The 19,152-nt window shown below is 41.9% G+C and overlaps 1 protein-coding gene across 1 annotated transcript in view; it reads right to left on the reverse strand.

The window, feature by feature from the left end:
- LOC144890979 (uncharacterized) overlaps nucleotides 1–19,152 on the reverse strand; it is a 103,823-nt gene that overhangs the window by 63,644 nt on the left and 21,027 nt on the right. The window contains exons 5-6 of the mRNA XM_078772873.1: nucleotides 12,684–12,906; nucleotides 6,907–7,190 (exon numbers count right to left, since the gene is read on the reverse strand). Of these exons, the coding sequence (XP_078628999.1) occupies nucleotides 6,907–7,190; nucleotides 12,684–12,906 (507 nt within the window). The remainder of the gene's footprint in view (nucleotides 1–6,906; nucleotides 7,191–12,683; nucleotides 12,907–19,152) is intronic.

Below are 19,152 nucleotides of genomic sequence, written 5' to 3' on the forward strand. Positions count from 1 at the left end.
AGGTAATGGCAAACCACCCAGTATAACCTTTACAAAAAAACTGCTTACATTTTTATTTTATATATATATATATATATATATATATATATATATATATATATATATATATATATATATATATATATATATATATATATATATATATATATATATATATATATACAGATATATATATATATATATATACAGATATATATATAGATATATATATAGATATATACAGATATATATATAGATATATACAGATATATATATATAGATATATACAGATATATATATAGATATATACAGATATATATATAGATATATACAGATATATATATAGATATATATAGATATATACAGATATATATAGATATATAGATATATAGATGTGTGTAAATGTGCATGTATTTGTATCATGTATAAGGGTAAGTGGGATCCATAGCTATAATGTATGAAGGATTTAATAATGCTTTGTCTAAATGCGTTGTGGGACTAAAACATTTTTCCTAAACTCAGTTTTCTGACTTCTTTTTTTTGTAGATCGAACCTGACACCTGCCCATGGGAGCCCTCCATATGGAGCTCCCCAAAGTGCGCTCCAACACATTGGTTGACCCCAGCAACTGAGATCCCTGGAAATGAAACCACATGTCTGGATGATATGGATGTTCACCGTAAGTTGATTTTGATGCTGAATGTAAAATATGTTGAGAGAACAAGAAAATAGTAGTGATTCGTAAGTTGGGTGGACTGTTTCATTGCATTACCTTTTGTAATAATTTCTTCATTGCAGATATAACAACAGGTTGAGAATTACTTGTATAACTGTGATTTTTGTGATTTTAAATGATATTTGGCCTCGTTTTATTTTCACACTGAAATGTTGGAATCATAATTGATTATGATTTATTGATTAGGAACGGCTGATCTGCGTTTGTTTTGCTTAATTTGATTTCAAAGTCATCCAAGTAAAATTTTCTCTTTCTTTTGCTCATTGCAAACCCAAACCCTTCAGAATGTCTGGACTTCATTTCAAGGGAAGATCAGGAAGAAGAGATGGTGGAGATGAACATCTACGAAATCATCTTTCAAGTTGTGTACAATTCTTTGGCAATTCGCTGGATTCTTTTCTGTTTTACAAAGTGGATAAAGAGGCTGAAAAAGATGTACACCAATAAAATGCACCACAAAAAGAGGAAGAGGCGATGCACTTGCAAGCTTGAAAGCAAAGGACCAACCCTATGGCCAAGTTCCTGGGGTAAGGTGCTGCAGGATATGTGGGCAAGAAGCTGACCCAATCATGGAGCGTTACCATGATGCTCCCCTACAACGAGCAATCCTACAACGACAACGACACCCACACCCTACAACAATGACATGATGCTCCCCTACAACGAGCTGACCCAGTCATGGTGCTTTACCTCAATCTTGAGAGGGGTTGGATGACGTGATGCTTCCCTACAACGAGCTGCACAGAAACTTGCGGCAATGTTCCAGGCAGCCATGGTAGCCAATCCGCAAATGTAATAATACAAATGTAACTAATACATACAAATGTAACTAATACATACAAATGTAACTAATACATACAAATGTGATGAATACATACAAATGTAACTAATACACACAAATGTAACAGTAATATATAAATATCATCGCAGTAATTTGTGTGGTTATTATGACGTTAATACATACAAATGTAACAGTAATACATACAAATGTAACTAATACATACAAATGTAACAGTAATACATACAAATGTAACTGTAATACATACAAATGTCACAGTCATTAAATTTGGCCCACATACCAAGTATGACCCGGGGATTGTCCGAAGGGTATTTTAAGTGCTCCAATGGAACGGTTGATAAGGAACAGCTGGCTTCGCAAGTGACAAGTAATTCGGACTTGTGAAGATCAGGCATTCGAAGATGAGCACTTGGAGTTCACTCGTCCTGTCGTTGCTTTAATCATTGTAATCCTCCACAATCGTAATCCACAATCATTGAAATTGTAATCTATTGTAAATAACCCTGTATGTTTAAGGACTTTTAATAAACTGTAATCACTGTCCTTCAATAAACATTGTAAACAGTACCTGGTGTCATCGTTTTTTAATATTATTTAAGCATATTTTATGAAACTGTAACCATGTGCATTCATGGTCGCAGCCATTTTTTTTAACTTTAAAAATTTTCCCCTATGCATCAGGAAATGCCGGGAACAAATCCCTCTCTTACTCATTGAAACAATGTGCCCTGACATTCACGGTGTTAACATTTTTGGGTATTTCCCCTATGAATCAGGAAATGCCGGGAACAAATCCCTCTCTTCCTCATTGAAGCAATGCCCTGACATTTGCGGTGTCGACATTCGTGGGATTTTCCCCTATGAATCAGGAAATGCCGGGAACAAATCCCTCTCTTCCTCATTGAAACAATGCCCTGACATTTGCGGTGTCGACATTCGTGGGATTTTCCCCTATGAATCGGGAACCGCAGTTACCTATCCCTCGTTCCCCCCATTAAAACAATGCCCCGACATTTGCGGTGTCGACATTCATGGGATTTTCCGCGAATCAGGATCTGCAGAGAACCTGTGATCCACGCCCCTTTTCCCACTGAAACAATGCCCCCACATTTGTGAATTCGACATTTGCAGCATTTTCCAGGAACGTATCCACCACTAATGTCGGGGCCTGACTTTATATAAACTACAACGGCACTTGGAAGAGCACATACCTCTACCAGGCGGAACAGTTTATACTTTGTATGCCATTGACAGGCCGCATCTGGATCCCGATCTGAACCAAAATCCAATCACCTTTTTCTTGTCACCTAACCAACTCATCCAATAAGTTATCATAATCTGTCCATATATTTTTGAAAAATCATGCTGTATATCGTTTTTGGCCCCATCTCTCAATGGTGAATAATCAAATAAAAACGAAAAAGCTCTTGTGGCCGGATTCGGATCTTTATGGGAGATAGGGCCAAAAACGATACATAGCAGGATATCTCAAAAAGTTATGGACGGATTTGGACGAAACGTGGTTAACAGGTTGGGTGTGTGACAAAGACCGAAGGAGAAATCAAAAGGATCTGAATCAAATTCAAATTCAAATGGAGAATTCAAAGGATCTGAATTTAGATTCGGATACGAGAATTATTTAAAACTAGCCGAAACCCGTGGAACATCCACGGAAGGGAGGATGTGGTGTATGGATAGAGTGTACCACTATGGATGGCATAGGGGATTTGCTTGTCCGAGTAAGAGTTAGGAAGAAAGATGAGAATGAAGAGTGCGTATATGAACAACGTATTTATTGCAATCTACTTAAATGACAACGCTACGATATACTTTTGAAAAATGAATGGATTCATAATAGGAATCCGCATAGCACTGGCGCAGTGGTATGTGTCAATGGAAAGGAACAGCAGTAGAACCATAGACTTTTAAAAAATGAACGGATTAGTAAATCGACTGGAACAGATTTTTCGAGTATGGCTGTACGTGATAAACAAAGAGCGCGGTTGGAAGAAATTATGGTAAACCCACCTGATGAGGTTAGCGTACACCACGATCGATGACACCGGCACAAATGCATGCTCAGGATTGTCCACTCAGTGGACGGCTTGCTGTCGCCTTCGACTGTGCAATCAGCGGACGGCTTGCTTCGCCTTTACCCAGCAGACGCCAATAAGATGGCGTCGTATCGGCAGTTAATCGGATGCTTTTGGGCCCCAACGTCGGCTAATTCAGATTTTTCGAGTATGGCTGTACGTGATAAACAAAGAGCGCGGTTCGTAGATCGTAAATCCATTAGTGCCGTGGGCATCGGGTCACTGGGTGCGGCGTAAAAGGGATTACAAAGTCGAGTCCTTACGCTATTATTATATAGATTGTAAGTGATTCTTCACCATTGAGAGATCGGGTGAAAAGCGACAAACAACGTGATATTTGAAAAAGTTATGGACGAGTTATGACTAAACTTGGGATGAGTTGATTCGGTGACAAAAAAGCCGATTCGATTTTGGTTCAGGTCCGAATCCAAATCCGGCCTTTCAGTGGGATACAAAACGTACCTGGCGGAGGAATGCTCTCTACTGAGTGCCGTTCTAGTTATTACTTTTCTTGATGGTGCATCACAAACTTGGAAATGTCTTCTGAATTATCTTTGTGTCATGATCGTAGAATATCTAAGGAGAAATACTGCTCAACCACAAATGTCCAATTTGCCATTCCTGTGGATTCATTGGTTGTTTGTTTTTAATCTGCAGTTCATCTGATACAACCTGAAAGAAAACAATAATTACCTTGCATTATCATGGAATTATTCCACCCTGAAATCTGTCCCATATTTTTTTTACCACACCCTGTATAAGGAAAAGGTCATCAACTGCATCATGCACGTATTACTTGATTGGACCAATACCCTTGATGACCACAAGTACTAAAACGAAGAATAGACAAAAGAGTAGGGACACAAATCTAAAAAGACTACTACATGTCATGCCGCAAAGAGGTTTTAAAAAGGGAAACGTATGACCAGGTGTATATATGGATGAGGTGGCATTGGGATAAAAAGGACACATTTGTATCACCAGCAGCAGCTTCATAGACTGGATTATCTACACAGGATATATGGACCACTGTACAAAATGGGGGTTCAATACAATGATCACGTGATGCAAATGGCGTTCAGTGCTTGATGTGATCTTTAACACAACTGAATCCTTCCATCATTTGCTAACAGTCAGCATTTAAAAAAGGGCAGAGCCTGGACAAGCATAAAAAAACCATTGCGCAGCCTTGATGAAGGAATATATGTTTTTGTATACAAAGTCAAGGCTCATAGAAAAGATAATGCACTGAACAGACCAGGACGTAACCGGACGAAAGTACAGTAGAGAGAGGGGGAAAGCGGGGGACGACACCAACTGCGGAGTTGAAGGACAAGATAGAGGGAGACTTGGACAAACAATCGGTGTGGGAAGGAATGGGGGACAGGAAAGGATGCATGGGGTGGACAAGATGAACACAGAAGGAAACTCTCAGGAAGGAATGGATCCATGGGTGGACAAGATGAATACAGAAACTGTAAGTTTGTAAGAAAGAAGGCTTGGGGGTGAGGGGAGAGGATAGAGGAGTTAATGAGGATAGAAAAGATCATGGTTTTGGATTGGGGATGATCAGACATTGGTGAACAGCTGTTTTGAAGACCTGGAGGGAGGAGTGGGATAGAAAAAAGTTTGGGAGTTTGTTCCAGAGACGGGAGAAAAGAGGAATGAAAGAGTGAAGGTGAGCAGAGAGCCTAGATTTTGGTCGTTTCAACAGAAGAGGGTTGCTGGCAGATCTTGTGTGTCCTGCAGGAATATTTGGGGGACAGAGCACAGAGAGAGCTGGGGGAGCAAAGCCAGAGAGGAGCAAGGTCGGTAGAAGACAGTGAGAACGCCAATTTAGGTGAGAAATGATCCTGGATTTAGGGAGTTTCACCAGAAAGGGGTTGATGGTGGACCGTGTGTGCCCTGCAGAAACCTGAGGGGGAAGGACAAAGCACAGAAAGAGCAGAGGGTGCAAGACCAGAAAGAAGATGGTAGAAGACAGAGAGACCACAGATCTGTCTGTGAAGGTGAAACGCTCATCTCTTCGACTCAGCTTCATCGTGTGAGATTCCATTGATCTTGAAGGTATTAGTTTCCACTGTGTCAAGCTGAACAAAGTGTGAGGCAAGGGACCAGCCCATAGCGAAGAGCAGTACTCCATCAAGCTGTGGATGAAGGCCTTGTTGGTGGATAGGAATTCAGGTGTACCAAAGAAGGACTTTGTACGACGGAGGATGCCCAGTCCGGCGACGAGCTTTAGAGGCCAACTTTTAAATGTGGTTTGCCTAAGAAAAATTGTGGCTGATAGTGAGAACAAAGGAGGTTGAATGACTGAACTTCCTCAAGAGGATTGTTAAGAAAGTAGATAGGAGGGTTTCACTCAAGGTCCTTTTAGAGCGAGAGAATGAGAGTGGCATTTGTCTGGATTGAAAGACATATTCCATGTGTGATCAGCTTGTGAATTTGTCATGGCTGCTGCCTGCCTATTTGAAGGATGTGGAGTGGCAGATGGTGGAGTTATCGACAAATAGATAAAAGGGATTTTCCAGAAAGTGAGAGAGATCATTAATGAAGATTTGTAATAAGACTGTGCCCAGAACACTCCCCTGGGGCACTCCAGCCTTGACAGGGAGAGAAGATGAAAGGATTCTGTTGAGAGCTACATATTGGTTATGAGTAGAGGAAGTCAGTAAGCCCTGATTGTGTGGAGTTGGCCTTGGATGCCATTGTTTGAGAGTTTGGAGAGGAAGGCAGGATACCAGACTGTATCAAGAGATATGTCTTGACAGAAAGCCCAGATCTCATGTTTCACATTGAGGGCCTCCATCCATTATTGGGTGAGGGTGAATAGCCACAGAATGTCCAAGGTAGACCTGGTCTGAATACAAATTGGTGATCTGAGATGAGGCCGTCAGAGAAAAGGAAGGATTTCATATCAACTGCCATGATGGATTTCATGACTTTGCTGATGATTGGAAGTACGCTGATAGGGCTGCCATAAAGGGGGTCCGTTTTGCACCCTGTTATCCAGTGCATGTGAATCGAAAAGGGGGGTTAAGCAATTGTTTCACTTCTGTCTGTCTGTCTACAAACATCAGTTTATGATTGAGGAACTTGATTTCAAATGAATGTTATATTTTGTCATAGAATGTTCAGGTGATGAGGTGGAGGAGCCGGGGTGAAGAAAATGGGCGATTGAAAGGTGTTTCGCTGAGTGCTGCAGGTTTCTATGCAGCAAAACATCATCCAACTCCCTCTTGAACGGGAGGTACTGCTCCATCACTGGGTCGGCATCTTGCAACTTGTCAGCGACTGACTTCATATCCTGCAACACCTCAGCTAGGAACTTGATGGTCAAGTTGGGCCTTGCAACCTCTTCTCCCTCTTCACTGCCCTCCTCCTCATCGTCCACCTCCTTGGAAGCCTTGGTGATGGCCTCCAACTCCTCCTTATTCAGCTCCTCACCATGCGAGGCTATGCACTCCTCCAATTCCTCAGGCTCCATGTTGTCGAAACCTTCCTCTCCCACTTGTCGTGCCAACCCGGCAATTTGCCACCTGTCTTCCATGCTGTCTGGAAAGCCACTAAAGTATTTCACTGCCTGTGGCCATAGATTTTGCCAGCAAGCATTGATGGTGGAGGCATTGACTTCGTCGATAGAGTCCTTGATGGCACTGATACAGTGCGCTATGTCGAAGTTCTTCCAACATTTCCCGACGGTAAGTTCAGGGGCAAACACAACAGCATCCAATATGTGATGGAAGGTGTGGCAGGTGTAATGTTTTAAACATTGAAATCACCCCTTGGTCTCGTGGTTAGATCAGGGAGGTGGTGTTGGGTGGCAGGACGATGGCCTTGACATTGGCATGGGCCACCCTCGGTGACTCAGGAGAATCTTGAAGGAGAGGTTCTTGTCTGCCATGTGCCTATCCACTTGAAGGACAAAACAGTTGTGGAACCAATCCACAAAAATGGTAGCTATTACCCACACCTTTCTGTTGGCCATCCAAAATATGGGCAGAGTTTGCTTGTTTTTTTCCCTTGAAAACACGTGGGTTGGGTTCAAGGTACGGTACACCATCAATGGCTTAATCATGCAGTCCCCTTTGACATTGGGGCATAGGAGAAGAGATACCCAATCATTAGCATCCTTGAAGCCTGATGCTGTCCTCTGTCACTTCGAGATGAAAGTCGTCGTGGGCATTTTCTAGCAGAACAGGCTCGTCTCATCTGCAATGAAGACCTGCTCCAGTACATACCCCTTCTCCTCGATTAGCTGTGCAAGTTGAGCAGGGAAAGTTGCAGCTACGTCCTGGTCATATTTTGCACATACCTGCAGGCTCAATCTGTCAGTATGTTCTTCCAACCAAATTGTTGATAGCTCACGGCTTACCGAGCGTCCACTTCCCAAGCGTGCCATAAAGATTGTTGTACCATATTCAGAGAGTGTAAGTGAGGTCTAGAAGGCCTCAATGATCCACTATAGATCTTAGTTTTGCATTGATTTATTTTACATCAGTCTGTTGATATCAATGTTATCATATCAGATTTGTTAGTCAGCTAACATGGAGCATTGCCTTGCAGATATGTCCATATGTAGAATTGAAGAAGGCAAACGTTAATGTCATATGAGGGTGAAATAGTCAAACAGATTGTTGTACTAAATAGTCTCCAGCAGACAGTCTGGAACTTATCTGAACCAGAACAAATCCAAGGTAAAACCAAAGTCTGTGTCCCCAATAGCAAGGGGCAAAGCTTAATGCTCATCATTATTCTATCAAAATAGTGTCCCAATTCCAACCCAACTCTGAACCTGAGCCGAAACACTGAAGCTGAACCAGGTCAAGCGAGATGATGAGGCTACCCAGACCAGCTTGGTTCACATTTAAGTAGTGAGTGCCTGTCCTTGCTGTCTTCGCACTGATGATGGCAAATGGCCAGAAACGTGTATCTGTAAATGGTGCTCCCTTCCGCTGTACTGGTATAAAATTGAGGATTTAAAATCCTCAGTTAGTGCGGTAGATCACCCAGCGAGAGAAGTTAATTTTGTTCCTGGCTGTGGATCGGAAGCTTTTCTCTGCCAGTATCATCAACACTTCATCGGCAAAGGAGTGTAAATGAACACTCAAACACATACACACAACACAGGACTTGCAGGATGGCCTAGGCCCTAGAGGTATGCACACTCCCCTGTGAGCTGTCTCGCCTGTGTTTGAATCCAGACCCAACTATAAACTGTCATCCTGGTGTTTCACATGTCGGGAGATTCATCAGGGTGTGTGCCGCCGCTCGGATGGGATGGATGTTAAACTCGACATCCTAACTGCCAGCATTAGTTGTGGATGTTAAATATCCCACGGTGTCCTTCACGAAGAGTAGGCGAGTTATCCTGAACAGACGGCACCTGAATAAGTAACAAATTCCTGCTCTAACCTACAGGGGGAACTGCAGCAGCAGCACAGGAATCTTCACCACTCCCCCAGAAAATGATGTTATACGCAGGCATGAGCTGTATAAGAAAGAAGGCAAACACTCATGATCAACCAAAAAGTTCTGATACCCTACTACAACTTTTAAAATTAAAAAAACTTCACAATCACAATACAGATTACATTTAGTCTCATTATTTCCTGATAATTGTGGGAGGTACCAAGTTTCTCGCACTATTTGTTTGGGTTCATGATTTAATTGCATCGAGGACATAAAGGATGTGGCTGTGGCAGTAAGTTTCATGAAAGAATATACCTGAGCTCTTGAAGTTGTTCTATAAACCCATGGTGATGTGGAAGAAACACACAAGATGAAAAACACTGAGAAATGTTTGCAATTCTTCCCAAAATTTCTCCACTCAACGGAACCGTTTACCTATGAAACAGGCCTTCCACCAGACGATGTGAGGACAATGTCTCTTTTATTGACGAACTCTTGCTTCAAGATCAGCATATCATGATTCACAACTTAAAGGCAGACTCGGGAATACCATGTCAACAGTGCATCACGTTGTCACTGAAGATCGAGGAGAGAGAAAGGTGATGGCAAAATGACTGCCACATGTTCGCACGGATGAACAGAAACTCAGCAGGCTTGCTCTCCATGTCTTTAGCATTTTCCTTGGGATATATGAAACTTTCTTGGAACAAATCATTACTGGAAACAAAAAGTGGTGTCGCAACTGTGGGCCAAAACCAACGTCTTGTTCGTCAGAGTAAGGGCTGACCTCTATGCGTCCAAAAACATACCAAACATGCACCAACCAGGGAGAATAGAGGTGCTTCACATCTTTTACAACGACATTGGAATTTTGCTAACTTGAATGGTGGATCAGGACTACTCCACCTTGGATTTTTAATGAATGAAATAATCATCCCAGGTTTTAAGTTGACACTGAAAGTCATTATTGGCTAACTTACTGAGAATGTCAACAAGCTCTCAGAACGAGGTATAATAGTCTATGAAACGCCACAAAGGATTTTCATATTTAAATACTGTATATCACTATTAAGGAAGTTGTTCTCTTGTAACTTATCAGGAAGTTGATATAGACTTCCTATGTAAGGATGGCATGGACACTCCATTGGTTCAATGCAATACAAATCCTCAAAAAAAAAAATCTACCAATATACTTTAGTGAGGACACTTCATTTGAGTGCGTAATATGTTTTATTAACACTCCAAGTAAGCAAATCAAGAAAAAAACACTGCGAGAGCATCCTTCATGTCTGACCATGCACAAAACCTCTCGAGAGTCTCAGTCCCTTTCTCCCCCTCCTATTGGTTAGAGGGTAACCCCTGGCCTGTGATAATATGGCCTGCTTATTGAAGCTTTCAGGCACCGACCTTGAGCAAAAGCAGAGTGGACGAGAAGACGCGGCTTGATAGCTCTCCCCTGACAAAAACAACCCCAATGTTATTCTTTACATCCTGTCTTTGAAGTTAGTTTCATTATTTCCTGTCGAGTAAAAAGACCCTCGCCTGATGTGTTTGACGAGAAGCTGTCATTACTTTGAAAATGGCAGCTTTCCCATGTACATGTTGAGACCCTAATAAATTCTCCTGTAACTGTCTAAGATGTCTCAGATTCATCCCTTGCGGGGTTGGGGGGGGGGGGGATAAATCCCTAACAAACTTGGCGTTCGTTCGATTCGTCCTAAATCATTCGATTCAAATTGCTGCCCCCTACCTGTGATGATGGCAGGTGGTGTGCCATGCTTTGAAATCCAATGATGTACCAATACTCCAACGACTATGTCTACTATAATGTCATGTGGAGGAATGGCATCAGACCACTGGTATAGCAATCAATACAGGTGAGCATGTAACTGTACCCACTTGATGGAGGTAGTGGTTCTCTGAGATCGATATGGATGTGCTCAAATCTCGCATCTGACGTAGTAATGGTACTTAAAGGGGATTTGACATGGCGATGGACCTTAGTTTTCTGACATGGAATGCAATTCATTGCCCACTCATGAGTTATCCTTGTTAACATCTGGCCAAAGGAAACGTGCTGATGTCAACTTCTGAGTGGATCTGATGCCAGGGTGTGACAAACAGTGGAGTGCATTGAAGATTCCATGACAGTGTTTTTTTAGGCCAAAAAGGTCATTCGTGGCTTGTTGAGACATCACATCAGATGTATCCACCTGAAGCAGGGAGTGGTACTTTCCGAAACGACAGTGAGGAAGATGAATCTTGTAGCTCGCAGAGCTCATCATTCTCCTGATTAGCTGCTATCTGGCTGTAATCGATGGAGGAAGAGCGAAAGTGCAGCAATGTGCGAATGTGAGTGTGCATCCGCTAGCACATTATCGAGTTCCTTAACATGTCTGATGTCTGGTGTGGACTGGGATATGTAGTCGAGATCTCCCTTGGGGAGTGACGATCAGGCTTTGAGTCTAAGGCCTACACCAAAGGTTTGTGGTTGGTGTAGATGATGAAAGTGCTTCCTTCCAATAGATATCTTCATTTTTAAATTCATTTTTTTCCCTCATCAATCTACACTCAATACCCCATAATGACAAAGAGAAAACAGGATTTTAGAAAGTTTTGCAAATTTATTAAAAAGAAAAAACTGAAATATTACATTGACATAAGTATTCAGACCCTTAACTCAGTACTTAGTTGAAGCACCTTTGGCAGCGATTACAGCCTCGAGTCTTCTTGGTTATGACGCGACACGCTTTGCACACCTGGATTTGGGAATTTTCTGCCATTCTTCTCTGCAGATCCTCTCAAGCTCTGTCAGGTTGGATGGGGACCGTTGGTGGACAGCCATTTTCAGGTCTCTTCAGAGATGTTCGATTGGGTTCAAGTCAGGGCTCTGGCTGGGCCACTCAAGGACCTTCACAGAGTTGTCCCTAAGCCGCTCCTGCGTTGTCTTGGCTGTATAGCCAAGCAACCTGTAGTTGTTGTTGTTTTTTTTGCATCCCTGACACCCACAAAAGATCTTCAACGATCGTGTGCTTTGTGGTTGAATTTCATGGGTCAGGGATGCAAAAAAACGACTTGTGTGTTCTGTGGGCAGATTTATCGACGATTCGAACAGTTTAAAGTTTGGCACATCAGCCTCATAATGCTAGAATAACTTGGGAGGAAAAGCAAAAGTATGCGTCCATCAATGAGTTGTGCACCTGTGAGAAGTAGCTCATTTGCATTGTAGAAGTGATAATAGTCCGATTTTAAAGGACGACTATCCGGCCCATTTTTCTCCCAATTTTTTTTTATCCTAACGGGTCAGGAATATGATCCTCTAAAACATATATCTTCAAAAAAATGATGATTGTGGCCCTTTAAGAGACACCAACCGTTCACATAGGACTACCTTTTGCCATGGTGACAAAATGGTCCTGAGATATATAACTGGAAGAACTATAAAATGGCATCTGGTCAAAAAGCATTTGTGTCTAATTGATGTATTATTGAACAATGAATAATCGAAACGGTGAATAACAATCATCAATGAACAAATACACAGTACACAAATGGTTCTTGCTTTGTGTCTATTATTATTTTACAATTGCAATGCTCTTATACAATTGGATACATGTTCAGATTCACCATAATGTGTGACAAATGTAAGTTTACAAACTCTCACAGTTGGATCACCATTGAAGACCGCCTGACCCATAAAGTCAGTGTAGAAGACCACCATGGTGATAAGGGAAACCCAAGTGCACAAGTGGCACAGGCAGAGGCGGAAGAGCGCCGGCGGCATCCTCCACATAGAGAGCCACAGGAGGCGCACAGACATCTCGACATCATCCTCAGAAGATTCATTACTTTTACTCTCTGCGCTGCATTCACTTGTAAAGTGCTGCCTGTATCGTGCCACGGTGGTAAAGCAGGGGCAGATGGACACAAGCAGACATGCAGCATCCTCGTTATAATATGAGAGGCACGATTCATTCAAGATCATACAAGCTAACATTGTGGGAGCGGGTGGAGAAATGAAGTAAACTTTGAATTTATGCTTCCAAGGTGTAATTGCCTTGACCGCCATGACAGGATCTTCACAATTAATGAAGACAGTTATGTCTAACCATCTTGCACAACCTTCAGTGGTACGTCTTTGATTACGGAACGGGGTCGGCATGAGACTTGAGAGGTAGCATATTCACCTTTGGGTTGTCTCGTTTAGGCTGCATTCTGGGGTGGCCTATAAACTGTCAACCTATTGTTTTGCAGACACATTGATGCATCAACAAGGAGACCATCCCAAGTATGGATGTTAAGCCTTCAATTTCAGGACCATCGCAAGCATTAGCTGGTGGCTACAATGTAACATCTACATCACATGGTCCCCCAAGAAAAGGGGCCACCCATTAGCCATATCTGGCTCTCCGCCATTAACAACCAGACACCTAGAATCACAACTATAAATACACCGAGGACAATGCACCATGATGAGAAAGACCACACTGGCCAAACGGCAATACTCAATGACCAGCCAATCAGAAACCCACAATAACCAGCCAATGGGAGTTGTGGAGTTCTTATAAATTCTGCATCCCATTCGTTCCATTTACTTCCTCCTGTCGATGGGTGGAGCATGCTGCGCAAAACGTCGAGGCCCACTTTTCTTATTTTTCTTTAGAGTTATTTTAAAATTCTTCTTCTTCTTCACCTCCCATTGTACCAATGTCCAATGGTACCAATCTCCTGCCCTGCCTTGACCACGATCTTCCTCACTCCGGTTTGTCCATAGCTAACTCTCTCCACTATCCAACCACCCACACCTTACTGATATCCCTCTTCACACAATCCTCCCATCTCACCCATGGTCTACATATTTTCTTCCTACCTTGTTCCCACAACCTATCCGCTCTTTGCCATTCTCTCTTCCCCCCATCCACACCAAGTATCCAGCCCATCTCAGCTGGCATTTCACCAATCTCCCCGTCAAGCTCATCTGTACATCAATCTCTTACCTCAGCTCATCCATTCTCCTTCTATCCACCCTCATTACTCCCACAATGCTCCTGACCAGCTGTTTTTGCAAACCTGCAGCCTCTGTTGTTGTCTCTATGTCAGTGCCACCACATCCAGACTGTAAAGGTTGGCTTTTGCGTTACACACACCAGAACCTTTCCTTTCAATCTCCTTTAAATATTTCTGTCTACCATTACTCACTCCACGCTCCTCCACACATTCGCACACACATTAATCCTCTTCCGCACCTCTAATTCTGACTTATCATCCTTGGACACTGTTCCCCTCAGAAACTCAAACCTATTTCCTTGTCTGATCTCCTTCCCCTTCAATCTGATATTTTTAAAGTATAAAGAATATAACAGCTCTTTTAAGAGCCATCACATGTTGTAAACTGCAAAGCCTTTACTTTATTATTATTCCGCAAAGAAAACTTTCAAACAGCACTAAAATTACAAAAGAGTGTTCAGAGAGGAAAGCCTGCGCTTACCGTGGGTGGCGCATCATTCGGTGCCGTTTCTGCAATTCATTCAGATCATTGAGACTTCGTGACGAGAACCACAACAACGGAAGTGATGAATCCATAACAACATGGCAAAAAAATGATTTTTCGGTAATGGTGGCACTAATTTGCCTACTGGTATGCCACGGACACATGTGGTCACTTCAAGAATAGTTTTATTATAATCTTTGACCCTCAAAACATGGGTCTAGACACCTTATTTGTTCAGTTATCTGCAGTAATGGCTGAGATATAGGTAATGGCGGCCTAATTTGCATAAAAATGATACGTGACCCATTTTTACAATTTGTTACCATAGCTCATCGTTTTCTACGCATTTTTTTCTGATCTAGGGACGTCGATTAGAAGTTGATTTCCGGGGGTTGCACGATACCCCTTTCTTCCCACGAAACTAGCATGTCTCGACAAATCCAAACAATGGAGGGGAGTGGTGCTGAAAATTCCACCGTTCTGTGAAATAAATACTGGAATTGAATGATTCCTTGCTTCACAAACATAATTTTTACGGCCCATTGGGCAAAGCCGTCTCGAACAGTGTTTGTCTGTCCGTATGTATGTATGTATGTATGTATGTATGTATGTATATATGTATATATGTCCCCGCAAACGTACACCAATCAGAGCTGAGGATCTGGTTCCATGACAGGAGTGATGTGACGTCATTACAGCGGTACGATGGCTGACTCCACACACCGCCATTTTGATTCCGATGCCGTTCAGGCCGGACATATCGTTGAACCTGTCATGTATCACAATCTGCATGCTATACCTTACGTTTTTCATTCAGTGTGAAACACAAACAAACATGTGAAACACATGAAGTAAAACACGTGAAAATAAGGATCTTTTATAACAATCGATTGTTATCGTAGTAAATATCATTACTGCAGATATTATTTTGTATGATTGTTCCATGTCCTTCTAAAGGGGTTATTGTGGCGGACACGAAAGCACTGACGTGGTGATATCACCCCGCACACCAAGTGGGGATGGGCCACGCCAGGGAGAGAGGCGTGGCCTCACGATATACACGGGGCGCACAGCCCTGAGCAGCTTAGTGCTGCAGTTTGAGTACTTTCAATAAAGACTCTTTTATGAACCGCGTTGTCCGCTTGCTCCTTGCGTAAGCATTAGCGCGCGCAGCATCGCGCTTTATATGGTGACCTCGACGTTGGATCTGCCGTAGCGATCCTTCCGAACACGACGCCATTGCAATGGCAAACGACAAGGCAATGGCGATTAAACTTCCCGAATTTTGGGAGGCCCAGGCCGAAGTCTGGTTCGTTCAAGCCGAAGCCCAATTTCAGCTTCGGCGCCTCACCGGCGACGACACGCGCTACTGCCATGTCGTCGCCTCCCTCGGGCCCGGCACGGCCGCTCGAGTTGTGTCCATCCTTCGCCAGCCACCGGACGGCCACAAGTATGAGGCGCTTGTAGGGGAATTTGTAGCTGAGAGACTCACAGGACTCCAATGACCGGACACAGGTTTACAAAAGGTCTGGTTTATTAACTGGTTATTCACTTCATTCCATTTACCAAATAATACCGCATAATATAATGGATCAGGTTAACTCTTTTCGCATGGTCCTTCTCGTTCGGCTGATGTTCCTCTGCCACTCCCGTTGGTCAGAGCTTCTGGTAGCAGGTTCTGTCGACTCCACGTTTGCTCTCGTTTATATGGACAAACTGGACTTAATCCCCTCTCCGCTAATGCCCCGAGGTCATGCATGTACCAAGTCCTGGTATCAGCTCGCTCCCCTCCTGTTGTGAGTTCCGTTTACCAAACGATAGGGGGGTGCTTCAGCCAGGGGCTGTGACCAGGTGGACAAGAGATTATCATGTTCGGGCGCATTCCTGACTCATTTACAAACTCGCCTTTCACAGAGTTTGCATGTAAAATGTATCTGCTTTGTTACCAGGTTAATTAATAAGTTACCAGTGCCAATTAATAAGTTACACTGAGTTACACTTCCACAATTCCCTCATCTTTTTGTTTTTTTGTTTATATTAACCATTAATCTAAACATCAATATAAGTAAACAATCAATCACTACAAGTAAACATCATTACAAGTATAAGTAAATAATCAATCACTACAAGTAAACATCATTACAAGTATAAGTAAATAATCAATCATTTTGGTAATCAAATTCCCTTGGGCATACACCGTCATCCTGCAAGAATCACAAAACATTTCGTTGGTCATTGACTCCTTCCATATCGTTCAATCTATTGCATTTGCATCACAAATATATTTTCAAAACAACACTTCACCATCACCAAGATACAACAATTTCACTTCATTTTCAAGTTTTGTAAAGCATCTGCACCATCTGGTAAAAAACGTTTGCCTCCACACAAATGTTGACTTTGTTTGAAAGGAAGGGCTGATCACTTGTGTTTGAATCCTGGTATGAAACATTTTCTCCTAATGTCTTCATAGCTCCTGCACTACTTCGTGTAGGATTTCGCTGTTGTGGTAACATTGCGGAGTCATAGACTGACCCTGCTCTCCTTGTAGCATTCTTGCCACTTTTTGCTGTAAACCATAGTAATTCCTGAACACGGCCTTCACCCAGTTGTAGTCGACTTGCCTCCACCCTCATTGTGAGTGGGCAGCAAGTATTGGTGTGACGTTGATTGGCCAGCAAGATGTGGAACAGGGATGCCGGATGCATCCACAATGATGTTGGGACCATGGTGTTCAGGTCATTCATGGTCCTTACCAGGAGCAACCAGCAGAATCGTGCACAGCTGTTGTGACAAGGGCACAGCCGTTTTTTGCAGCTCCATGCTGGTTCCCCGGACGTTGGTGAAGTAATAACATATGTCCCCGCATTTCACAGAGGTTGCCGGTAAAATGTCGTTGTCCTGCAACTTCTGATGTGGTGAATGTTCGAAGCCTTCGAACAAGAGTAAGTGATCGCCTTTCTTTCATATGTTGCAGTGTGATCCAGGCAAATGGTCACATAAATTTCCTTGGTGAAGGTAAGCATTCATCTCCAAGTTACACGGGAGAATGTCTTCATCATTCTTTGAGAAAGAGGGTGTATGCCACGATTAACTTCATTTTTTAGCCACAAATTTTCTTTCTCGAACTTCTTCCCAATTCCGTTAGCAATCCCTCCAAAATGTGATCTCGTCTTATCCTTATGCTCAGTCACATCTGAATCTGCTTTCCGCACACACTGAATCAGATAGGGTGCATCTTACCATGAAATCAGCATAATCATGTATATCTTCCGACAGTTTCACATTCAACAATTTGTTGTTTTTCCTTAACACAAAAAGTTATATTCATTTATATGCGTCACACAAATAATATTCAATCAGGTATGTATTTTATTACTAAACTAAGAATAGCATTGTATATGATTACAATCACAAACGGGAATACCTAATTCCCAACAACAATTTTTTCAAACCAACAAATTAAACATAATGTATTATTACCATAATTCCTCTCCACTTTTTCTTTTCCCTCTTTTTCCTAACAGTGTGTCACTCGTGGTGATATGAGTTCACTGATATTGTAATTGACACAACTCATAACATTGTCGTTATGCCATTATCTTAATTCTACTGTTTCATTTGCAACATCACTTGATTTAATCTTTTAATCTCAGTATTTATTCATATCATCATAACAATCTTTCTATTTTAGGTCCATATTTGTTTCTATTCTTATCAACCTCCTACGGTTTATCAATTTGTTCCAAAACACTGCAACCAAAGGTTTTAACCAAAGCTCTACCAAACTATTTCCAATTTGAACTCAACATGCTAATTAAACAACAATTCAAAGAATTAACTTCAATGGGTCAACAAAACTCATTTTATAAACAGATCTAATTTTCCCATCCAATAATTTTCCTTGCCAAATGTCATATTGCAACACTTTAATAAACCTTCGAAAAATGTCTCCCAAATCAATAAATTCCCTTTTTACTTCCCAAATACTCATCTGTAAATTACATATTCAATTACAGTTTTTCCCTATTTGTTCGGCCTAAATGGCCACTGAAGTGGCTGCCAACATGCAGTACCGTTTTTATCTACCAAGCAAGTATTCGTCCACATAAGATCTCTACCAAAATGTTGTTTGTAAAAACAAATCTGGGATTTCTGATTACATGGATGCACACTCTCAGGACATTTCAGGCTGCTTGTTAACAATCCACTACGATTAATTAATTCCTTTACCCACAATCAAATAATTAGTACAAATTGAGGATATTATCCCTATCACATTCATTTATAGATTCATTATGTTGGATCTAAATTTTCTCCCACTGCTGCAAGGAAGAACAATAGCTCTAATAAGTCTTTGTAATATCTCACTTCATTTACCCAGCATCGAAGAATTTATTTACTCTCCATTCCCATCTGTTAACCAGTGACTTTGTTTGAACTCCAAAACTTAATTTGATGAATCCCATGTGTATGGTACCACTTATTGAAACCCCTACTTTTGTAGAAAATATCCAAGTAAGTGTTTTTTTACACCCCCTTAACTGTTGCTCATCCATTTCTATGCACCCAGTGAGTACTACTGACACCAGTATGCCAATATAGGTGTGCGAGATTAACAAATATGTTGCAGGTACACGTA

The sequence above is a fragment of the Myxine glutinosa genome, chromosome 1 (assembly GCF_964187855.1).
Source record: "Myxine glutinosa chromosome 1, kmMyxGlut1.1, whole genome shotgun sequence".
NCBI lineage: Eukaryota > Metazoa > Chordata > Myxini > Myxiniformes > Myxinidae > Myxine > Myxine glutinosa.